Raw genomic sequence first — 25,892 nt, forward strand, 5'->3', positions numbered from 1 at the left:
TAACTAGAAGTCCTGGTGGAAACGCAGGCACTCATGTAGCCGGGTCTGTCTGGCAGGCTGCAGGCTCTGTAATAACTAGAAGTCCTGGTGGAAACGCAGGCGCTCACATAGCCGGGTCTGTCTGGCAGGCTGCAGGCTCTGTAATAACTAGAAGTCCTAGTGGACATGCAGGCACTCACGTAGCTGGGTCTGTCTGGCAGACTGCAGGTTCTGTAATAACTAGATGTCCTGGTGGAAATGCAGGTGCTCACATAGCCGGGTCTGTCTGGCAGCCTGCAGGTTCTGTAATAAACAGAATTTCTAGTGCAAATGTAGGCACTCATGTAGCCGGGTCTGTCTGGCAGGCTGCAGGCTCTGTAATAACTAGAAGTCCTGGTGGAAACGCAGGCACTCATGTAGCCGGGTCTGTCTGGCAGGCTCTAACTAGAAGTCCTGGTGGAAACACAGGCACTCACGTAGCTGGGTCTGTCTGGCAGGCTGCAGGTTCTATAATAACTAGAAGTCCTAGTGGAAATGCAGGCACTGAAGTAGCTGGGTCTATCTGGCAGGCTGCAGGCTCTGTAATAACTAGAAGTCCTGGTGAAAACGCAGGCACTCACGTAGCCAGGTCTGTCTGGCAGGCTGCAGGTACTGTAATAACTAGAAGTCCTGGTGGAAACGCAGGCACTCATGTAGCCGGGTCTGTCTGGCAGGCTGCAGGCTCTGTAATAACTAGAAGTCCTGGTGGAAACGCAGGCGCTCACATAGCCGGGTCTGTCTGGCAGGCTGCAGGCTCTGTAATAACTAGAAGTCCTAGTGGACATGCAGGCACTCACGTAGCTGGGTCTGTCTGGCAGACTGCAGGTTCTGTAATAACTAGATGTCCTGGTGGAAATGCAGGTGCTCACATAGCCGGGTCTGTCTGGCAGCCTGCAGGTTCTGTAATAAACAGAATTTCTAGTGCAAATGTAGGCACTCATGTAGCCGGGTCTGTCTGGCAGGCTGCAGGCTCTGTAATAACTAGAAGTCCTGGTGGAAACGCAGGCACTCATGTAGCCGGGTCTGTCTGGCAGGCTCTGTAATAACTAGAAGTCCTGGTGGAAACACAGGCACTCACGTAGCCGGGTCTGTCTGGCAGGCTGCAGGTTCTGTAATAACTAGAAGTCCTGGTGGAAACGCAGGCGCTCACGTAGCCGGGTCTGTCTGGCAGGCTGCAGGCTCTGTAATAACTAGAAGTCCTGGTGGAATCGCAGGCGCTCACGTAGCCGGGTCTGTCTGGCAGGCTGCAGGTACTGTAATAACTAGAAGTCCTGGTGGAATCGCAGGCGCTCACGTAGCTGGGTCTGTCTGGCAGGCTGCAGGCTCTGTAATAACTAGAAGTCCTGGTGGAAACGCAGGCGCTCACGTAGCCGGGTCTGTCTGGCAGGCTGCAGGCTCTGTAATAACTAGAAGTCCTGGTGGAATCGCAGGCGCTCACGTAGCCGGGTCTATCTGGCAGGCTGCAGGCTCTGTAATAACTAGAAGTCCTGGTGGAATCGCAGGCGCTCACGTAGCTGGGTCTGTCTGGCAGGCTGCAGGCTCTGTAATAACTAGAAGTCCTGGTGGAATCGCAGGCGCTCACGTAGCCGGGTCTGTCTGGCAGGCTGCAGGCTCTGTAATAACTAGAAGTCCTGGTGGAATCGCAGGCGCTCACGTAGCCGGGTCTGTCTGGCAGGCTGCAGGCTCTGTAATAACTAGAAGTCCTGGTGGAAACGCAGGCACTCACGTAGCCGAGTCTGTCTGGCAGGCTGCAGGCTCTGTAATAACTAGAAGTCCTGGTGGAAACGCAGGCACTCACGTAGCCGAGTCTGTCTGGCAGACTGCAGGTTCTGTAATAACTAGAAGTCCTGGTGGAAACGCAGGCGCTCACGTAGCCGGGTCTGTCTGGCAGGCTCTGTAATAACTAGAAGTCCTGGTGGAAACACAGGCACTCACGTAGCCGGGTCTGTCTGGCAGGCTGCAGGTTCTGTAATAACTAGAAGTCCTGGTGGAATCGCAGGCGCTCACGTAGCCGGGTCTGTCTGGCAGGCTGCAGGCTCTGTAATAACTAGAAGTCCTGGTGGAATCGCAGGCGCTCACGTAGCCGGGTCTGTCTGGCAGGCTGCAGGCTCTGTAATAACTAGAAGTCCTGGTGGAAACGCAGGCACTCACGTAGCCGGGTCTGTCTGGCAGGCTGCAGGCTAGGTAATAACTAGAAGTCCTGGTGGAATCGCAGGCGCTCACGTAGCCGGGTCTGTCTGGCAGACTGCAGGCTCTGTAATAACTAGAAGTCCTGGTGGAAACGCAGGCGCTCACGTAGCCGGGTCTGTCTGGCAGGCTGCAGGCTAGGTAATAACTAGAAGTCCTGGTGGAAACGCAGGCGCTCACGTAGCCGGGTCTGTCTGGCAGGCTGCAGGCTAGGTAATAACTAGAAGTCCTGGTGGAAACGCAGGCGCTCACATAGCCGGGTCTCTCTGGCAGGCTACACTGGGGAACTAGTAGGCTGGTTGTAATGAACAACAACCACACTGGTATTGCCATTGTGAATATTACAATATGTGAATAATCTGCTTTGACGTGTCTGAAAGGCAGAATATAAATAAATTACCTAAATACAGGGCCTTGTGGTTAGGCAGGGAAAAGTGGGTGCTGAGAGGAGATCTTTTATGCTCTTTTATCCAGGAAAGTGAAATCGAATGAGAAAGACAAAAAAAGACTGTCCTGGATAAGGAGGGGGATCTTACAGTGAGTCTCACTGTGTCCTGGCAGCTGGGATTCATCTTTGGCAGTGGGCATTTTAGAAGAGCAGGACAGTCTTTTTCTGCTGTTATTTTCCAGGTTACAATGAGGTCCTTGTTAAGTCAGCAAGTAACCAGGGGAGCAGGAAAGTTCCCTGGTTGAGTTTCCTCTAGTATTCAATGGCATACCTGGCCTTTCACTGAATACACCCAGGTCACTTCAGGACAGCATTTCCACTGTCCAGATATACCTGAGGCAGTTGCATTTTAACAAGCCCCCTAATGACCTCTGACCTGCCTTTTATGCAGTTAAATTTTACCTAGGAAATGACTTAGGCAAAATGTATCTATCTGATGGGGTGGAAAACTTCAAACTTAAGAGTTTGTCTGAGTATCTCAAAATCTCTTTGTTTAAGTTTCAGCCAGTCTTTGTTTTCTCTCTTCCCCTTCTCCGTCTCTCACCTCCATTACCCTCCCTAAGTCTGCATCTCTCCCAGCATTACCTGGTACAAGTTTAGGCAATTCAAAATCTGTTGGGGTAGAAAATAAGATGAGTTTATGCTAGTTTATGTTTATTAATACTTGATTAATCACAATTAATTATAAATGTAAATCAAAGCAATGAACAAATAAAATAAAATTTGTAATAAAAACTACAAATCAAATCTAAAAAAACCCCAAAATACAATAAAAAAAATATAAAAAGAGATAAAATTCAAATAAGAAAATGTCAAATAAACATATACTGGCTGATTTAGTTCACAATCCATTATGAAAAAGCCTATACAAACAAATAAGATTTTAGTGCCTTCCTAAATTAAAAAAAATCTTATCCGTTATCAGTTTCTCACCATTTAGTAACTGCATCCTAAGAAAAATTAGAACTAAGGTTACCTTTAGTCAAAGTTTCAGCCACATTTAACTGGCTAGGCTTGTAGCTGCAAATTCATCTAAACCTAGTTGGACAACATGGGGAGATATTCAAATGATACTTAGCCAGATAAATTGGACTTATCCAGCTAAGTGGCTGCCACTGAATATCCAGCTATACCACTTAGCAGGATAAGTGACTTATCCAGCTTAATAGCTGTATAGTCAAGGGGAGGATAGTGGTTGTAACTGGGCAGCACTACCTATCCAGTTAACTTAGCCGAATAAGTATTGATACTCAGCCGTATTCAGTTAAGTTAACCAGATAAGTTAGATGTGGCCTCATAAACAGGTCTAAAGTTAGCCGGATAAGCTTATCCAGCTAACTTTAAAACTTATGTGGGTATGCTCAGCGGCCTTACTGTGCCACTGAATATCCAGTGCAGGTTAGCTGGCTAAGTCTTATCTGGCTAACTTGCATAGCTGGATATAGCAGAGTTGTTTACCTGTAACAGGTGTTCTAGGACAGAAGGATGTTAGCCCTCACAGATGGGTGACAACATCAAATGCAGCCCAGCACAGAAAACTTTTGTCTAGAAACTTTGACTGGTACACTGAGCATGCCCAGCATGCCACTATTCACGAAGCCACGCAGGGTCCCTCTTCAGTCTCGTATCTTAGTGAAAAAGACGAGCGAAAAATAAAATAACAAACCAACAGAGAACCCAACTCCACGGGGTGGTGGGCGGACTAACATCCTGCTGTCCTAGGAGAACACCTGTTACAGGTAAGCAACCCTCTTTCTCCTAGGACAAACAGGATGGTAGTCCTCACAGATGGGTGAATACTATCTACAAGTTGTTCCCAGCTGTAACAGGACTAACAGCACTTAACCACGTGCCAACACAACAACAGAAGTGCTGAGGGTGAGAACAGGAGGCAGCATGAATCAGATACCGGGCCCTAGGTAGGGAGAATTATGTTCTTATGCTTGGAACAGATTACAAAGGGCAGACTGGCCAAATGTACTGTCATGTCAACCATCCTTGTCCAAACAGTAATGGGTGGCGAGCGTGTGCAGGGAGCTCCACGTCGCAATCTTGCAGATCTCAGCGATGGGGACTGCAAGAAAGTGCACCACCGACTCTGCCATGGCACTAACTGAGTGTGCCCTAACGCGGCCTCCAAGTGCAAGGCCCGCCTGCTCATAGCAGAAGGATATAAAGTCCGCCAACCAGTTGGACAGGGTCTGCTTGCCCACTGCAATGCCAAGTCTGTTTTTATCAAAGGAGACAAAGAGTTGCATGGACTGCCTGTAAGCCGCAGTGCCTCAAGATAAAAGGCGAGAGCATGCTAGCAGTCCAGGCTGTGCAGAGCCCGTTCACCCTGGTAGGAATGAGGGCCTCGGAAAAAAGGTGGGCAAAACGATGGACTGATTGAGATGGAAATCAGTCACCACCTTAGGCAGGAAATTAGGGTGAGTGCATAGAACCACCCTGTTATGAAAGGATTTTGTATAGGGCAGGTACGTCACTAACGCCTGAAGCTCACTGACCCTGTGAGTGGAGGTGAGATGTTTAAGCATGCAGGTGCACATAAGCTCAAAAGGAGGTTGCATGAGCCATGCTAATACCATGTTGAGGTCCCAGGACACAACAGGAGGATGCAGAGGGGGCTTTAGATGCAACAGGCCTCTCATGAAGTGGCTTATCAAGGGCTGCACAGAAATGGGTGCACCACTTATCCCCGCTGACAGCACTCAGGTGGACGCGGATCGAGGTAATCTGTAGACCAGATTCAGAAAGAAACCACAACTAGTTCAGTAGTTGCACAGTCGGGCACGAAAAAGGGTCTAGGCCCTTCGCCTCACACCAGATGGATTACCTTCTCCACTTCTACCAGTATGACTTCCTGGTAAAAGGCTTTCGGGATGCCACCAGTACCTGAGACTCATTATCAGAGAGATTGAGGGACTGTAAGACTACCCTTTCAACATCCAGGTAGTGAGGGACAGCAACTGGAGGTTCAGGTGGCGCAATCTGCCCTGGTCCTGCATGATCAGGTTTGGGGAGATGCCCAGGTATATGGGCTCCCAGATTGATAGGTTGCACAGGATCAGGAACCAGACTTGTTGTGGCCAATATGGGGCACCAGGATCATGGTGCCCCTGTCCTGCTGGAGCTTCATGAGAGATTCCCCCAGGAGTGCAGGATACGCGTACAGTAGGCCCTTGCCCCAAAACTGGGCAAACCAAAACTGAGCAAAGGCCAGTTTTCCCATCTTCCTTGTACAGGGAGCAGAAGTGGATCATCTTGAAATTCCGAAGGGAGGCAAAGAGATCTACTTCTGGAATGCCACACAGGTGGAAGATTCTGTCTGCGACTGTCAGGTTGAGCGACCACTTGTTTTGGTGGAATGCCTGACTCAGGCACCATGTCCTCTATCCCTGCAAGTTAAACAACTCACAAGAGCATGTCCTTGGATAGGGCCCAAGCCCAAATCAGCACCGCCTCCTGGCAAAGCAAGAAGGAGCCCATGCCTCCCTGCAGGTTTATGTACCACATTTTGACTTGGTTGTCAATCTGTATCAAAACCACTTTGTAGGCCAGATGATCCTGGAACGCCGAGAGGAAATACTGGATTACTTGCATCTCCAGGAAGTTTATTTGACAATTCGCTTCCTGCTCCGACCATATGCCTTGCGTGTGGAGGCTGCCCACATGTGCCCCCAGCCCAAGGTGGAGGCCTCGGTGGTCAGTACCACTTGGGGGGTTGTCGCTGGGAAGGGAAGGACCATCTGAACTAAAGTCACCATGTGACTTTAGTTCTTTCCAAGACAGCTCCATTGACTTCACATTCTGCTCTTATAAGCTTTTGTTCTTATAAGCTATTTGTATATAATTTGTTCTCTCCCTGTTCATTGTAAGTTATTATCCAAGTTTCACTCTCCCTGTTCTATGTAAGACTTTATAAATTACTCTTTATATTGTCATTGTAATTGTTGAAATGTGAACCGAAGTGATTAGTAACATTGTTACCTGAACTGCGGTATATAAAACTGTTAAATAAATAAATAAATAAATCTCCAAGTTGGTCAGGCTCTCCCATCAGGAGAGGGAGTCTCGGAGTTATGAGATAACTTGCACTGGTGCCGAGAGGTCTTGGGTGGCTTGGAGCCACTGAGAGCAGAGTGTCCACTACACTACCCGCATGGCTAACCGGGCAAGTGGAGTGACATGAACTGATGCCACCATGTGGCCCAGCAAGCGGAGCAGTACCTGGGCAGAGACCATCCGATGCTGCCGGATGGAGTGTGCCAGTGACACCAGGGTTTGAGCACGGTCCTGGGGGAGAAACGCTCTGGCCAGAGTTGTGTCCAAGAGAGCCCCAATGAATGCTAACTGCTTGGATGGGATCAGGTGAGATTTGGGAGATTGATCACGAACCCCAATGATTGTTGCACCTTGGCTGTCAAGAGGAGAGAGCCTACAGCACCCTCCTGCATGGTGCTCCTGATGAGCCAGTCGTCCAGGTAAGGGAACACGGGCACCCCACTGCGGTGGGGTTTTAATGATCTAAAGACAATGACAAACCTTTTCCATTGGAAAAAAATCAGCAGAACCAGGGGTCATGATTTGAAACTCCAGGGAGGAAGACTCAGAACCAATGTCAGGAAGTATTTCTTCACGGAGAGGGTGGTGGGTGACTGGAACGCCCTTCCAAAGGAATTGGTGAAGACCAAAACTGTGAAGGACTTCAAAAGGGCGTGGGATAAATACTGTGGATCCATAAAGCCTAGAGGATGTGAATGAAGAGAAGAGGCATGGGAGTAGCTTGTGGGAAAGACAGCTACTACCTGGAGATTAATACCCTTATTCAATAAACATACTCACTGTCAATGCGACTCCAGCATTGCTCTATGCTTCAACGGCAAGAAGAAATGTGGTAAAAAGGATTTGCATTCACAAAAAAACAGGGAGTAGCTTGCTTATTGCGGCGGTTACTATCCCAAACCAATTAAGTCTGATACTTCACTTTCAATGCATATCCAGCATAGCTCATAAGAACATAAGAAAATGCCATACTGGGTCAGACCAAGGGTCCATCAAGCCCAGCATCCTGTTTCCAACAGTGGCCAATCCAGGCCATAAGAACCTGGCAAATACCCAAAAACTAAGTCTATTCCATGTAACCATTGCTAATGGCAGTAGCTATTCTCTAAGTGAACTTAATAGCAGGTAATGGACTTCTCCTCCAAGAACTTATCCAATCCTTTTTTAAACACAGCTATACTAACTGCACTAACCACATTCTCTGGCAACAAATTCCAGAGTTTAATTGTGCGTTGAGTAAAAAAGAACTTTCTCCGATTAGTTTTAAATGTGCCCCATGCTAACTTCATGGAGTGCCCCCTAGTCTTTCTACTATCCGAAAGAGTAAATAACCGATTCACATCTACCCGTTCTAGACCTCTCATGATTTTAAACACATCTATCATATCCCCCCTCAGTCATCTCTTCTCCAAGCTGAAAAGTCCTAACCTCTTTAGTCTTTCCTCATAGGGGAGTTGTTCCATTCCCCTTATCATTTTGGTAGCCCTTCTCTGTACCTTCTCCATCGCAATTATATCTTTTTTGAGATGCGGCGACCAGAATTGTACACAGTATTCAAGGTGCGGTCTCACCATGGAGCAATACAGAGGCATTATGACATTTTCCGTTTTATTCACCATTCCTTTTCTAATAATTCCCAACATTCTGTTTGCTTTTTGGACTGCCGCAGCACACTGCACCGACGATTTCAGTGTGTTATCCACTATGACACCTAGATCTCTTTCTTGGGTTGTAGCACCTAATATGGAACCCAACATTGTGTAATTATAGCATGGGTTATTTTTCCCTATATGCATCACCTTGCGCTTATCCACATTAAATTTCATCTGCCATTTGGATGCCCAATTTTCCAGTCTCACAAGGTCTTCCTGCAATTTATCACAATCTGCTTGTGATTTAACTACTCTGAACAATTTTGTGTCATCTGCAAATTTGATTATCTCACTTGTTGTATTTCTTTCCAGATCATTTATAAATATATTGAACAGTAAGGGTCCCAATGCAGATCCCTGAGGCACTCCACTGTCCACTCCCTTCCACTGAGAAAATTGCCCATTTAATCCTACTCTCTGTTTCCTGTCTTTTAGCCAGTTTGCAATCCACAAAAGGACATCGCAACCTATCCCATGACTTTTTACTTTTTCTAGAAGCCTCTCATGAGGCTTCTAGGAAATCCAAGTATACTATATCTACCGGTTCACCTTTATTCACATGTTTATTAACTCCTTCAAAAAAGTGAAGCAGATTTGTGAGGCAAGACTTGCTCTGGGTAAAGCCATGCTGACTTTGTTCCATTAAACCATGTCTTTCTATATGTTCTGTGATTTTGATGTTTAGAACACTTTCCACTATTTTTCCTGGCACTGAAGTCAGGCTAACCACAAAAAAGAGCAAATCATGGGAATTGCGAGAACCAAACAGAAGCGGCAATGGAAGGGATTGGAGGTGCGCTATTCCAAGACCTGGCTCCCAGAACACTTAAAAAGAGATTTGATGGCAGGGGGGATGAAGAAAAGATGTTTTATATTTAGACTTCTACCAACAAGGATTGAATTACGTAGTCTGGGTAAAACAAATAAGCATGGGTGTAGCTTGCTTGTTACGGAGGTTACTACCCCAAATCAAGCCTGATACTTCATTCAGAATACATATCCAGTGCAGCTCACTGCGTCAATGGCAGGGGGAATGAAGAAAAGAGGATTTATATTCAAACAACCAACAAGGACTGAATTGCACAGGCTGGGTAAACAAGCATGGGAGTAGCTTGCTTATTACGTCGGTTACTATCCCAAACCAATTAGCTGGATACTTCACTTAGATGCAGCTCCAGCACTGCTATCTACAATGGCGGGGGTGGAAGGAAAATAGAACCAAAAAATTATTTAAAGGGACAAGAGTAACAGAAAATTTGTTGGTGTTTGAGGTAGTTGTGGGTGGATCCTTGGGCCGGTGGCAGATGACCACGCCCCCAGGGGAAGATACCGAGAGGGACCACCAGTCATGCTCAGAGTATGGAGACAGACACACACTAGTTCTTTTATTAAACAGTATATTGAACCACCAGAGGTGGCAGTAGTGAGCTGGAAGTGCCCGGCAGGGCTGTAGTCCCTCAGGTACTGGAACAGTGATCCTGAATAATTGAGCTGTAGAGAAACTGAATATAGTGAGTAGGCAGAGTATACAGAGTTCTGGAACAGAACCTTGATGGTAACACTCACACAATAGTCTCTAGAAGTAGTCCAGGTGTTGGAATGAGTTAGGCCCTAGAGGAGTGAGTACCTGGTTCCAGGGAAAGCTCTGAGAGAGAGATGGTAACTCACTGGTGTAGTAGGCAGCGATGACTTCCAGGCAGAATAAGTATTCAGCAACCAGTCCGTGAACATGGGCCCTCGAGGAGCGAGTACTGGTTCCTGACTGTGACCTGAAAAACAAAGAGAGAGCGAGGCCCCCGAGGAGCAGGTACCCCTGGTAGGTCCGAGGAGGCAGAGCAGCTTGGAGAGTGTGAAACTGGTCCGTATCCAACTCCTTGTTAACTCGATTAGTTAACGAATTCTGAGACCTTATATATCCGGTACGGATGACATCATCTCAGGGGGACGCCCCTGAAGTTCGTGCCACTGCTGGTACATCAGTCGGGGCTGCACCACGCGCGCCCTTAGGCTCTTGTGAATCAAGGTGGTTTGTAGTGTCAAGCCGCTCCGGGGATGCCGGAGGGAGTCCGCAGAATGACGCCACGGCAGCCAACCTTCCATTTGAGCAAGAGGGAGTCGCCAAGGAGGTAAGGAGGGTGGAGTGGAGACGTCGAGCAGTGACAGTCGCAACAAAAGTATAGAAAAAAAAAGTGTAAAACCTTGCTGGGCAGACTGGATGGACCGTTTGGTCTTCTTCTGCCGTCATTTCTACATTTCTATGAAATGAGACCAGCGACGCAAGCCCTAAGGAAAAATGATATAAGATACCGGTGGAACTTTCTTTTTTTGCTCACTTTCCAATGCAACGGCATCACGTATTGGGTGAAATCCCTAGCAGAGGCTTTGGAGGCCCTTCGTGAAGCAGGCCTGGAAGCTAACTTTCCGGACCTCCCAAACACCTCGAAGAACTGCCACGAAGAGGCCAAAGCAACATGGAAACGAGTGGGGACTCAGAGGACAGCATTCTCGAGGCAATCCGCAGCACAAAAAGAGAAGCCACCAACACTGGACTGACTCTTGAGGTCCAAGATGGGACGGAAGAAACTGTCCTTTTTGGGCACGATGAAGTAGATGGAATACTGGCCAGTTCCTTGTTCCTTCAGCGGGACAGGGACTATAGCTCCGAGCTCTTGCAATCTGACAAGAGTCTGGCAGACCGCTGGACACCTGCGGTTTCCGAGGGAGAGATTATGTGGAGGTCTGGGAGATCCCGAGCAAAATCTAAAGTGTAACCTCGTTCTATCACCTCAAGGACCCACTGGTCCGACGTGATTTAGACCCATTCCTCAAGAAACAGGGACAGACGCCCACCTAAGTTGGGAACGGAGGAATGGGTCGGCCGTATTTCATTGTGAAGAGGGCTTTGCGACCGAGTGCTGCGGGTTTCCCTCCCGGAAGGGACGTCGGCCCCAAAAAGAATGAGACCAGGATTGGGATCTGGAAGAAGTACCTCTAGGAAAGGAACCCTGCACTCTGCTATTGAACCGGCGCTGACCTCTAAAATGAGAACGTGAAGGAAAAAAGGATTTAGACTGCTTCGGGCGGTCCTCCGGAAGCTTATGAACCTTGTTCGCCTCTAAGGATTTGATAATCTGTTCAAGGTCCTCCCCAAAAAGCAACTTGCCCTTGAAGGGAAGAGTGCCCAACTGCGACTTAGAGGAGGAATCCGCAGACCAATTGCGCAACCATGCCTGGCCAACACCACTGAAACCATGGTCCTGGCCTGTACTCGTAGCAAATCGTATAGGGCATCCGCCCCATATGCCACTGCTGCCTCCAGTCGTTCTGCCTGCTCCACCTCTGCAGACGGGAGGTCCTGGGTGCCGAGCAATTGTTGAACCAACCTAAGGCTTGCCCGCTGCATGAGACTGCTGCAGATTGTCGCCCGGACTGCTAATGCCAAGACTTCAAAGATGCATTTGAGATAAAGCTCGAGTTTGCGGTCTTGAATATTTTTCAGTGCCGTCGCCCCCACCACTGGGATGGTGGTGTGTTTGGTGACCGCGGAGATGGAATCGTCCACCTTAGGAATGTTAAGCATCTCTAGGCAGTGATCAGGGAGGGGATAGAGCTTGTCCATTGCCCTACCCATGCAGAGTCCCGTCTCGAGAGACTCCCATTCCCGGAGGAGCAGCTGCCTGTGCATAGGGTGAAAAGAGAACGTACGTGGAGGAGCCCTAAGTCCCGCCAGGACCGGGTCCACGTTAGCTGCTAAAGAGGGCATAGCAGAATCCTCCGGTGACACTTCAATACCCAGCTCCTCCAAAATAAAGGAAATGAGTGGGTCCATCTCTTCCCTTTGGAACAGAGAACACGTGGGTCATCACCGTCAGGGGAGGCCCTGGGAGCAAATCAGAGTCCGGATCAGGATCAGGGAGCGCAGCTGATCAGGATCAGCTGCGCTCCCTGATCGCAGCGGATCAGGATCTGGCTCTGATCGCAGCGGATCAGGATCAGGGCCGGGTTCTCCTGGCACCACCCTGACTCTAACGAAGCCCTTGCCATTTGGAACAGCAGGGGGCTTTAGAGCAGATACCCAAGGATTTTAACTGGGGGGGCCTGGGGAGGGATCATCCTCTTCCTGTAGGCTAGCTGAATAGGATTTCTGCATTAAAAGCACAAATTCCGTTGAGAATCGAGGTTTAGGCTTCCCGGGGAAGGGGGGAGGGGGGGGAAAGAGGTAGGGTCAGAAATCCCCTCCGGAGTGTGTACAGGGTTTAAAGCAGGCGGGGAAACAGTTAAATCAGGCTCTCCCTCATCTTCCTGCCCTAAATCGGAAGATAAAACCTTCCCCAAAATGGCTGCTGTTCCCGCGGTTTTTCGGGCAGGGAACGGCCTAGCCATGCGCTGGAAAGGCCGACCCCAGGCCGTCAGTCTCGGTGCTGTCGCGGAGGGACCCCTTCCACCCGGTAGGAACCCGGAACAGAGCCCATCACGGGAGAGCCACAAAGCAGGCTCCCCACAGGCTAGGCAGGCAGAAGAACGCGGCATGATCAAAGGGAGCCGCCGCCGAGAAGATCAGCTGAGCTGGGTTGGAGGGGTAAGCGTATGCAGGTGAATGATCCCTGCACACAACCCCTATGTAATCAAAGCAGGGAGAAATTAAACCTGCTTTGTCTGCCAAGGTAATTGCTGTTATTTTTTGAGTAATTGCAGGGGAATTAATTTATTTATTTATTTATTTATTTAATATATATTTCTATACCGGACTTCATGAATAAAATTCACATCAGGCCGGTTTACATGGAACTTGGGATTAACAAGAGTAACCAAACAAGAAGGCCGAAGCAAGCAAAGTTACATATAACAGGGACATAGAACTTGGGGGCTATAGTAGCCAGGAAGTAGGCAGATCAGAAATTAACAACATATAAATAAAATGAGACAGGTCAAGAGATTAGTGAACATCCCATTCCTTGGGCTGAGTCCGGCGTGCTGAGTCCGAACGTGAAATTTTGACTTAGGGGAAGGCTTGGAGGAAAAGCCACATCTTAAGTTTTCTTCGAAAGGTATGAAGGCAGGGTTCAAGTCTAAGGTCAGTCGGTAGTCTGTTCCAGAGGACAGGGCCTGCTGTGGAGAAGAATTAATCTTCCCTGCTGGGAGACCTAAGGTATTAGCTTCACAGGTCAGTGCAGCCAGAAAAGGGGGAGTGACTGGACCACCAGTATCACCCCAAACAGCAAAACCCTAGTAAAGGCAAAAAAAGAATTGTCAGTAAAATATAGAAGAATGGATGCCATTTAAAGTGCTTCTTTTGGGACATCAGCAAGTAAAAAAAGAAAAAAAAGTTTTTTAAAAAAAGTAAATTTCAAGAAGCAGCCAAAAACTACCCCATCTCCCTAGAAGTACGAGATCTAGGGATTCTTATAGATTGCGAATTCTCCATGAAATCCTGCGTTTAAAAAAATCATAAGCGATGGTTACTTCAAATTAAACATACTCAAAAGATTAAAACCCCTCCTATTCCCAAAAGACTTTAGAACTGTCGTACAGGCACTTGTCTTATCAAGATTAGACTACTGTAACTCACTAACTTGGCTTTTTAAACAAGACTACCAAGAGCTGTTAGCACAATTATCTCACTCTTCTGATTTTATACCAAGGTAATGTATATTTTTATTTTTATTTTTATTATACTATCTCTACCCTAACTATACCACCTCTCTAAGAGATAGATCTTAAAAAAATACGCGCACACGTACTTTTGTTTGTGCAACCGGCGCAAACAAAAATACGCCAGATTGTATAAGATACGCATGTAGCCGCGCATATCTTATAAAATCTGGGGTCGGCGCGCACAAGGCTGCGCAAAATCGGCAGCCTGCGCGCGCCGAGCCGCGCAGCCTGCCTCCGTTCCCTCCAAGGCTGCTCCGAAATCGGAGCGGCCTCAGAGGGAACTTTCCTTCCGCGTCCCCCCACCTTCCCCTCCCTTCCCATATCTAACCCACCCCCCAGCCCTACCTACATCCCCCCCCTACCTTTGTTGTGCAAGTTACGCCTGCTTGAGGCAGGCGTAACTTGCGCGTGCAGCCTCGGCATCCCCCGGCACAGGCTGCAGTGCCGGGGGACTTGGGACCGCCCTCCCGGCCCGCCCCGAACCGTTGCTATGCCCCCGGACCCGCGCTGGACCGCCCTTGACCCCGGACACGCCCCCGGACACACCCCAGGCCTGCCGACACGCCCCCCCCGGACACGCCCCTTCCTGCCCCTTTTACGAAGGCCTGGGACTTATGCGCATCCCAGGTCTTTGCGCGCGCCGGCAGCCTATGCAAAATAGGCGTGCCGGCGCGCGAGTGCCCTACGCGTGTAAATCCGGCAGGATTTACACGCGTAGGGCTTTTAAAATCTACCCCTAAGTGTTTAAATTTTGATTATTTAGCCTACTATTTAGTTTACTAGGTTAATTAATTATATTATGAAACAATATATTTACTTCCTTTCTTCTTTGGAAATGCAAATAATTTTAAATGATTAATTGCTAACTACTGTAAACTGATTTGATATGCTTGCATGAAAAGTCAGTATATAAAAATTATTAAATAAATAAATAAATAAGGAGGAGGTTGGAAGTTGATGATTATACCCAACTGAAGGTGCGGGTGCACCAGATTAAATGTATGAAACTTTCAACCGACTTCTAAATATATTTTCTTTTTGAAATTTCACTAACGAATTTCGGAGCAGCCTCGGAGGGAACAGAGGAAGGCTGCGCGGATTGGCACGCGCAAGTTGCACAATTGTGCACCCCCTTGCGCGCGCCAACCCTGGATTTTACAACATGCGCACGGCTGCGTGTGCATGTTATAAAATCGGGCACAGTTTTTAAAATCTGGCCCAGTGGATGTTATTCTTAAAATATACACATATTTGACAAAAAATATCTTTTGTAAAAATAATTTTAGATAATATAATACAGTACAGTGACAGGACAATATAGTCCCAGTGGAATTAATTATATCTATAGTTCACTGTTTCAGTGGTGGAGTTAAGTTTATCTGTGGAAGTTAGCCAGATCAATCTTTCCAAAACTGACCTCTTTGTATCCAAAGATTTGAAGAGCAACCTTCAAGTTGACAGCATAAATGAATGTCTCGCACACTGCTCTCACTATTAGAATTTGGATGACAGATGAGTCACATTATCTACCCTTTTCTTACATTATTCTATAAACAAATCTATCTTCCAGTATAAGAGGCAAAAAAGTTGTGTCACCTGTTGGCTCAACTGTTGTGTCACTCGCATCTGGTAAAAGATAAAAAAAAGTGTTACTTATCATTGTAAGGGTGACCTAGAAGTGCATCAGTCTTTACAGACCCTGGATATGCAAAGTTCAGAGAAAGTGTAGTGTTCCTTGGAATTTCCTTGTAAGAGGTGCTTTCACAAAACTCATGGGACCATTTTGACTTTGGTTCTTTCATTCAATCTTCCCTTCTGGGAAGGTGGCTGAGGCTCAAGGTTGAAGAGATAGACCAAATCTACTCATAGCCTGTGACAATATGTAAAACAGCTCCTGCTCTAGAGCTGTGAGTTGCAGGCTTCTCCTCGTTTCCAATTGGTTGACATTCTAATGATAGGCCCTGATACTCTACTAGAAGCACAAACAATGGCCTCTACTGTGAACTAAGACACAAATTATCACAAATTATCTTCTTCCATTCTGGAAAGTTCCATTAAGCTAGATATGAAATCCAAAGGGAAGCCACATTGTAAAATACATGCCTGAAGTAAGAATCACTTATGTATCCCTGTCACCCAGGTATTCAGTCTTGCAGTGATAAGAATTTAGGTAATTCCATCCTTAGCACTATTGAAAGAAGGGAATTGTTATAGTTCAACCTATTTCAAATTAGGGCAGTGATTTGTTTCTTATGTAGAGAAAGGTGGTACCATGTTTATGAGACTATAAAAAAAGCCCCAGACCATAATACTAGCATGGCTTTGCAGGTCTTATATAGATTGTAGCCTCAGGGCCAGTGTCCCTTCACATGAACCCAAAGACCATACCTCAAATAGAGCTTACACTGGTAAACGTTCTCTCCTGATATTAAGCCAATCGGAAAGTCCAAGATTTTCTGTCAGGGGGAAGGAGATTATTTTCTAAGCCTTAAGCACTGGTTACATTTAATTCAGTATTAATGTCTCTTGGATACAGCAGTAATAATCATGCTGGAAGAAACTGACAATTTAAGATAGAAATTTGCTGAAAATATTAAGTTACAAATTCCTGATATTTACAATCCATTTTACAGCCATAGATCTTCTAATACATTTGAGACTTTCAGCTTTCAGTTAATATATTCTGTTACTGATATCACATAATTTTCTTATCTCTAATTCATTCCAATTAATGGGATAGTTTTGGAGCTTCCTCCCAGAATAGGGTGGATAGGATAATTTTAATACCAGGGCACAAATTATATCGCAATGATAGGGTGGATCATCTTGATGGCGGGTGGTGGTTATGTTAGGGATAAAGATCTTGCAGGAGAGTAAATGCATAGTAGGATCTTTATGGGTAGAGATTAAATGTGTGATGGGGAATAGTATAGTGGTGAGGATATATTACTATCTGCCTGACCAAAAGGAATAGACGGGCAATGAAACGGTAACAGAAATTAGGGAAGCTAACAAACTTGGCAGCAAAGTGATAGGAGACTTCACAATATTGACTGGGTATATGTCCCATTAGGATTTGCTAGGGAGGTAAGTTCCTAGATGTAATAAATGCTTCATGGATCAGCTGGTCCAGAAACCAATGAGAGGGGTAGCTTTTTTACACCTAATTCTTAGTAAAACACACAATGTATTTATTTATTTATTTATTTAAAAGCTTTTCTATACAGTCATTAAGTTAAATCACCATCACAACGGTTTACAAAAAGGCACAAAAGGCTATTCAAGGTTAATTGGTATAGATTACAGGTTATACATATGCCAACATGGAACGGTAACAATTTTAATAATGGAGCCATGAGATAAATAAAGTTTAAATGTTGGTTGAAAAACTGCGAAAATGGTTCAAGTTTAATGTTAATATGTATTTTGTGATGTTAAAGAAGAAACTGATTACTTGGTGCTTATTTAGTTTTTACTTGTTTTCCTCCTTCTCTTTGTCTTTGTAAAAAGCTTGTTTGAAAAGCCAGGTTTTTAGATTAGTTTTAAATAGCTTTAGGTTACTTTGCAATCTAACTTCGAGTGGCATGGAATTCCATTAGTAGTGCTTTATTAGCTGATCTTAGGTTTCTGTGTTACGTGTACGCGCAGAGCTGTGTTAAGCCAGTCGGCCTTTTCATTGTGGATTAGTTTATGAATTATACACAGTGCTTTGTATTGTATTCTTTGTTCGATAGGTAGCCAGTGTAAATCAGCAAGTGTTCCTGTGATGTGGTCTCTTTTTTTTTTGCCTGTTAATATTCTCGCAGCGGAAGTTTGTAGTATTTGGAGCGGTCTAATGGTAATTTGAGGTAATCCTAATAGCAGGGAGTTACAGTTGTCTGTGCTTGAGAATATCATTGCCTGTAGAACTGTGCGGAAATTGTTCAGAGTTAGTAAGGGTTTCAGTTTTCTGAGGACCATTAGTTTGGCGTAACCTTCTTTTAGTTTCTGTGAAATGTGTGGTTTCATGTTTAGTTCTGGGTCAATTATTACTCCTAGGTTCCGTACTTTCATGGCTAAATCAACCGTTGATTATTTTTAATTATTATTGAGGGCTGGATAGGGTGAATATTTTTTCGTTCCAGGTGTAAGAATTCTGTTTTATCAATGTTTATTACTAGCTCCATTTTGTTTAGTAGCTGCTTTATTATTTCTTTTTTATTTATTTATTTATTTATCAATTTTCAAATAAACTTACAAAGTATCCACTTTGAAAAACAGAAATTTGGTATTACAGAGAAAAAGAAAATCCTTTCAAATAAAACATCACAACATATAAGTCTCTTCTACTGTTAATACCCATTAGTCCACTAGCTTCGGGGAGGGCGGATATTGCATACTAGGGAGACATATTAGGAAACAATTTTAACAAACAAATACAGAAAGGCATCCCTAAAACCGTTATTCTTCCTTACCGATCAGATATTAGTATTTATTTGAAGGGAAACCTTTTTCCCTTCAACAAAGCTTTTAAGATGCTCTGGTTGATAAAATATATACGTATTTTCTTTATACTTCACAATGCACTTACAGGGAAAGCGTTTTATTATTTCAAGATACATATTGGCTAGTTTCATTGTTTCTTCAATGGTGTTTGGTACAAGAGGTAATTGAAAAGGGGAGCTCTGCAAAGTGATCTGTCCTGAAGGGAGGACATTAAGTACTACTGATCTAGCATTTAATTTTCAAAAGTGAGGCTTTAATAAAATGAGGAAATGTTGCATTCCTGCCTGCTTTCATCCTCGCTCCACCCTCTTTATCTGTGTGGCGACTCCCTCAGGGCCTGATGGACGGCTTGCTGCCGCGGCGTCTCCATGCCGCTTCTCCCCGGCGTCCCCGGGCCGGCTCGACGCTACGGATCCGCCATGTTCCTGATGACGTAGGGTGCGCGTGCTCCGAAGTATGTACCAGCAAGGGCGCGAACCTCAGGAGCGTCCCCCTGTATTGACGTCATCCGCTTCCAACATAAAAGGTCTTTACTTTTGCTAACAGATTGAGTTAGCAAGGACTTGCGTCAGCTGTCCAAGCAACTCTGCAACCGAAAGATTGATTGCGGGGATTCCTTGGACCCGCTTCCCTCTACGCAATTCTGCCTCCTCGGACTTACCAGGGGTACCCGCTCCTCGGGGGCCTCGCTCTCTTTTCTCTATTTCAGATTACTGATAGGAACCGGTACTCGCTCCTCAAGCACCCATGTTCCTAAACCCTCTGAAGATTCTCTATTGCCTGGAAGCGATCGCAGGTACAGACATTTGTGAGTTACTATTTTCAGATGGCATATAGGAACTGGCACTCGCTCCTCGAGGGCCCACGTTCCTGAACGCTCTGAAGATTCTCTACCGCTTGGAAGCTATTACAGAAATAGACATTTGTGAGTTACTATTTCAGATTACAGATAGGTACTGGTACTTGCTCCTCAAGGGCCCATGTTCCTAAACACTCTGAAGGTTCTCTACTGTCTAGAAACTATTACAGATACAGACTATTGTGAGTTACCACCGCTCTCTCAGCGCTTTCCCTGGAACCAGGTACTCGCTCCTCAAGGGCCTAACCCTTTCCATCTACTGAGCTTTCTCAAGGCCTTATGTGAGTTATCATTTAGTACTGGCTATGTATAACTGTATACCCTATCTATTCACTATCTACAGTCTCTTTACAGCTCAGCAACCCTGGTATCGCAGTTCCAGCATCTGAGGGACTTCAGCCCTGCCGGGCATATCAGCTCACTACTGCCACCTCTGGTGGTTCTACTACCTGTCTAATAAAGAACTGTCTGTGTCTGTCTCCATACTCAAGCCTAGCCGGTGGTCCCTCTCAGGATGTCCTCCTGGGGGCGCTGTCATCTGCCATCGGCCCAAGGATTCACCAATTTACCTTCCTGGCCAGCTGAGCACCCTCTCTAGTACTCCGCTGGTACAGATTGTCAACTCAGCAGTCTATATCATAACAGACTGTCAACTCCTTAGCCAGTTCACAACAGATTGCTAACTCCTCCCCCCTGGGGGAGTAGATTCTATCAGATTGCTACTCTCATCTGCTAGCTCCTCCCATCAGCATAGCAGATGACAACAGGAAAATAGTTAGAAAAAAACTAAAAGTTGCAGCCAGAAAGGTTAAAGAGTAAAATTTAAGACCCGCGTGCGCACATGGGCACACATTTGCTGGCACACACACATGGACATGCCGATTTTATAACATATGCACGTATATGCGCGTTATAAAATTGGCTGTCCGCGCGCACATGTGTGCGCAAATGCTGTCTCAAACTCGTAAGTGGGGGTGGGGGGGATTTTAGTAGGTATCATGGCGATGCAATAGGTCTCTTTCCCAGTTTTTGTTTTTCTTGAAATTGCCATGCTGGATCAGACCAAGGGTCCATCAAGCCCAGCATCCTATTTCCAACAGAGGCCAAGCCTGGCCACAAGAACCTGGCAATTACCCAACACCAAGAAGATTCCATGCTCCCAGTTCTCCCCAGTAAAGGAGAGAACTTCCTAAATCCCCTAGCTAATTTGCTTCTCTTTTATCCTAATTGCCCCGAGCCTTAAAACCCTGCTGACTAGCCTCATTTGTTTTTGTTTCACGACTTACATGCCGCCATAGCAGAAGTAAAGTTATGCGGTTTGAGACCCCGGAGCGCGCTTTACTGCTTACGCGCTGACTTCATGATGCAGTCCCGGCCCTTCCAAGTTCCGCCCAGACCATGCGCCACCCCTTTTTAAGAAAACTTTATTTATGCATGTAACAGGAGACACGTGCATGGCCACAGGCCTTTTCATGAACCTAGACCTTTCCAACCCTGATTCAGCCCTATCCTCTTGGCACAAGATCACAGAAACAGTTGCTAACAAATGGTGCCCAATAGTCTCCAAAACAATCAATCCTACAAAAAAAGGAAATCAACCCTGGTTCACCCCAAAACTAAAACAGATGAAACAGGAGCTTCGTCACAAGGAAAATAAATGGCGTAAAACCCCTAACACAGCTACCCTGTCAACGTACAAAGGCTTTTTACATCACTACAGGACTGCTATTCTACTAACAAAAAGGGAATTTTACACCAACAAAATACATCATCTCCAGTATGATGCCCAGGCCCTGTTCTCATATGTTACTCAAATCACAAAATCAACCCCACCGTCTATCCCAGACGAACTTGCTCTATCCAAGGCTAATGAACTTGCCTCTTTTTTTCAACAGAAAATCCTGAATACGCTCGCCCTTCTACCTCCAAATACTATACCTCTTACCTCAGACGATAATCCCCATCCCTTCAGGGGAGCCAAGCTAGACAGCTTCGAATCAATTTCCACCAAAGAGATTGAATCCTTACTAAAAAGACAGAAACCTTCCAGCCATACAGCAGACAACATCCCTTCGAAACTCTTGCTACTCATTCCAAATACGATCTCAGGACCTTTAACAAGTATCATAAATTGCCTTCTATCTCAAGGAAGTTACCCCGACAGTCTAAAAACCGCGGAACTCAAACCTCTCCTAAAGAAACACAATTTAGACCCTAATGAACCATCCAACTTCAGACCCATTTCCAACCTCCCTTTCTTAGCCAAACTAACGGAGAAGCTGGTAAACACCCAGCTCTCAGAGTATTTAGAAGACCACAATATCCTACACCCTTCACAATATGGCTTCCGAAAATCACGCAGCACGGAAACCCTTCTCATCTCTCTTACAGATCATATCTTATTGGGTCTAGACAAAGGCTACTCCTTTTTATTAGTCCTTCTAGACATTTCAGCGGCATTTGACTCCGTCAACCACGCCATCCTCCTGGATCGCCTAGCAGATATCGGTATCTCCGGATCAGCCCACAGCTGGTTCAAGTCTTTCCTCTGCAATAGAACCTTCAAAGTTAAAATCAATAATCAAGAATCTCCTCTAACAAATTCAACCCTTGGGGTACCACAGGGATCCTCCTTATCCCCAACCCTTTTTAATATTTACCTCCTCCCCCTCTGCCAATTGCTTACCGAGCTTAATTTAATCCATTATCTGTACGCAGACGATGTGCAGATTCTAATCCCTATTACAGAATCTATCTCAAAAGCGCTCACCCACTGGAATAACTGCCTTTTATCTATCACCGGCCTCCTAAATAAACTAAATCTGGTCCTTAACGCCTCAAAGACGGAGTTCCTCCTCATCTCCTCTAACGAAGAAAATATTCCCTCATCATCCCCATACAACCCCTGCATCACCCATAAGCATGTGAGAGACCTTGGGGTACTTCTAGACAATCGACTAAATCTAAAGAAAATGGTCAACACCACATCTAAAGACTGCTTTTTTAGACTCCAGGTTCTAAAACGTCTCAGGCCACTACTATTTTTCCAAGACTTCAGGACAGTCCTCCAAGCGCTGCTATTTGCCAAGATAGACTACTGCAATGCCCTTCTCCTAGGCCTCCCCAAATCCACCACCAAACCACTGCAGATGATACAAAATGCCGCAGCGAGATTATTGACCAACACCTGCCGTGGCGATCACATTTCACCCATCCTCAGAAACCTACATTGGTTACCGGTGTACTTCAGAATTCTCTACAAATCAATCACCCTAATTCACAAATCTATCCATCATCAACTCCTACTCGACCTTGAAATTCCCTTTAAACTACACTCCTCCAACAGACCAATTAGAGACATCCACAAAGGTACGCTGAATGTCCCCTCAACTAAAGCCACACGCCTTTCCTCGACCAAAGACCGAGCTTTTTCAACAGCAGGTCCATCTATTTGGAATAATATCCCTTCAAGCCTCAGATTAGAACCGTGCCTCACTACGTTCAGGAAAAAACTCAAGACGTGGCTATTCCACCAAGCCTTCTCTGAACCTCCAGACAATCACTAGTCGCCATTATTCTCACATGGACAAATGATCTTCTATCCTCCTGAACAATGGACCCATGCTTTCCCAGGTTAAAGCACCTTAACCATATTCTTCTTGTATGTTGTTACAATTTCTTCCTACCTTTACCTTTCTTCCAGCTATTTAAGCTTCTAAGTTCCTACTCCTTGTTAAATGTAACTTTGCCTTATTCACCTCTATTGTTATTTACTTTATTTTTGCCTCAGTTATCCCTTTGTTATTTGTAAACCGATCCGATATGGTTATTACTATGAAGGTCGGTATAAAAAAGTTTTAAATAAATAAATAAAATCTGTTTGGCACGCTCAGGTCCGAATCTTATGCACACGCAAGCCTTTGAAAATCGACCAGTAAGAGTTTATATCAGGCATGGACATTATTTAAAAATCCACCATCACAGGTTGTGTCATAAAAATGAGGGAACACAAATTACTAAACCAGAATAAACCCTCACAAAGAATGTCAACGTGTTTATGAAATTTTAGCCATTCATACTAGGCACTAATGACATTCCAAATGCTTTCTTTGCCTTATATATAATCATAGGCTCATATTTAGCATTTTTTTCTTATTTTCTTAGATGCAAATAAAATGTTTAATGGAGGGAAGGGATTAATAAACATGTGGATAAAAGTGAACCTGTAGATGTAGTGTATTTGGATTTTCAGAAGACGTTTGACAAAGTCCCTCATGAGAGGCTTCTAAGAAAACTAAAAAGTCATGGGGTAGGAGACAATGTCCTTTCGTGGATTACAAACTGTTTAAAAGACAAGAAACAGAGAGTAGGATTAAATGGTCAATTTTCTCAGTGGAAAAGGGTAAACAGGGGAGTGCCTCCTGGATCTGTGCTTGGACCGGTGCTTTTCAATATGTATATAAATGATCTGGAAAGGAATACGATGAGTGAGGTTATCAAATTTGTGGATGATACAAAATTATTCAGAGTAGTTGAATCACAAGCAGATTGTGATACATTACAGGAGAACTTTGCAAGACTGGAAGATTGGGCATCCAAATGGCAGATGAGATTTAATGTGGACAAGTGCAAGGAGTTGCACATAGGGAAAAATAACCCTTGCTGTAGTTACATGATGTTAGGTTCTATATTAGGAGCTACCACTCAGGAAAAAGATCTAGGCATCATGGTGGATAATACTTTAAAATCGTCGGCTCAGTGTGCTGCAGCAGTCAAAAAAACTCCCCTATGAGGAAAGGCTGAAGAGGTTAGGGCTGTTCAGCTTGGGGAAGAGATGGCTCGGGGGGATATGATAGAGGTCTTTAAGATCATAAGGTCTTGAACGAGTAGATGTGAATCGGTTATTTACACTTTCGGATAATAGAAGGACTAGAGGGCATTCCATGAGGTTAGCAAGTAGCACATTTAAGACTAATCGGAGAAAATTCTTTTTCACTCAATGCACAATTAAGCTCTGGAATTTGTTGCCAGAGGATGTGGTTAGTGCAGTTAGTGTATCTGGATTCAAAAAAGGTTTGGATAAGTTCCTGGAGGAGAAGTCCATTAACTTCTATTAATCAAGTTTATTTATTTTTTTATTTAAATAATTTATATACCGGAGGTTCCTGTATAATATACATATCACCCCGGTTCACAAAGAACAGTAACTATCGCTACAAATAGCGGTTTACATAGAACAGAATAAAAAAGAAGTTTTACATTGAACAAAAACTAAGTAACAAGTTTTTACATTGAAGTCAGCATGTGTAAATTTCTGATTGAAAAAAGGAAGAAAATAATAGATCTGAATAACTCGTTGTGGGCTTGAATGGCTATTAGGGAATAGCCATTGCTATTAATTGCATCAGTAGCATTGGATCTTCTTGGTGTTTGGGTAATTGCCATGTTCTTGTGGCCTGGATTGGCCTCTGTTGGAAACAGGATGCTGGGCTTGATGGACCCTTGGTCTGACCCAGCATGGCAATTTCTTATGTTCTTAGGGGTAGATTTTCAAATAACGCGAATAGGCGTACTTTTGCTGGCGCATCAGGCGCAAGCAAAAGTACGCTGGATTTTAGTAGATACGCGCGGAGCCGCGCATATCTGCTAAAAACCTGGATCGGCGCGCGCAAGGCTATTGATTTTGTATAGCCGGCGTGCGCCGAGCCGCGCAGCCTACCCCCGTTCCCTCCAAGGCCGCTCCGAAATCGGAGCGGCCTTGGAGGGAATCCTCTAACGCCCTCCCCTCACCTTCCCCTCCCTTCCTCTACCTAACCCACCCGCCCAGCCCTGTCTACACCCCCCCCTTACCTTTCTCCGGGGATTTACGCCTCCCGGAGGGAGAAGTAAATCCCTGCGCGCCAGCGGGCCTGTTGCGCGCCGGGACGCGACCTGGGGGCGGGTACGGAGGGCGCGGCCACGCCCCGGACTGCCCCGGGCCTTTCAACATCCAGGCCGTCAGAGACAGAGCCTGGAGGTTGGGGAGGCGCAGGTATCTGTTGTTCTGAGTTATCAGAAGGGGATCCTTCCCCAGGGGAATGTGCCGGCATATTGATAGGTCCTGGAGGATTGGAAACCACACGTGGCTGGCCAGTGGGGAGCTATCAGCATCATTAAGCCCTTGTCCTGCCAGAGCTTCACAAGAGTCTTTGAAATGAGAGGAAGTGGAGGGTACTCATAAAGGAGACCACTGGCCCAGGAGAAGGCGAAGGCATCTCTTGGTTACGAGTGGTGACTGCGAATGAGAGAGCAGAAGTTGTCTACTTTGTCGTTGTGGACTGATGCAAAGAGGTCTATGCGAGGGTAGCCCCAACGTTGGAATATCAAGTCCGCTACAGTGGGATTGAGAGACCACTCATGTGGATGGAAATTGCGACTCAGCTTGTCCGCCAAGAGATTGTCCACTCCCTGCAAGTAGGTTGCTTTGAAGAACATCGAGCGGGAAAGGGCCCATGTCCATATTTGTGCAGCTTCCTGACACAGG

General features: G+C 45.6%; 1 protein-coding gene across 1 annotated transcript in view; it reads right to left on the reverse strand.

The window, feature by feature from the left end:
• LOC115096248 (deleted in malignant brain tumors 1 protein-like) overlaps positions 1-15,685 on the reverse strand; it is a 223,263-nt gene extending 207,578 nt beyond the window's left edge. Inside the window, exons 1-2 of the mRNA XM_029610757.1 lie at positions 15,622-15,685; positions 3,239-3,265 (exon numbers count right to left, since the gene is read on the reverse strand). Coding sequence (XP_029466617.1) covers positions 3,239-3,265; positions 15,622-15,685 — 91 coding nt within the window. The remainder of the gene's footprint in view (positions 1-3,238; positions 3,266-15,621) is intronic.
• Between the last annotated feature and the right edge of the window lie 10,207 nt (positions 15,686-25,892).

Source organism: Rhinatrema bivittatum, chromosome 7 (assembly GCF_901001135.1).
Source record: "Rhinatrema bivittatum chromosome 7, aRhiBiv1.1, whole genome shotgun sequence".
NCBI classification, from domain to species: Eukaryota; Metazoa; Chordata; class Amphibia; order Gymnophiona; family Rhinatrematidae; genus Rhinatrema; species Rhinatrema bivittatum.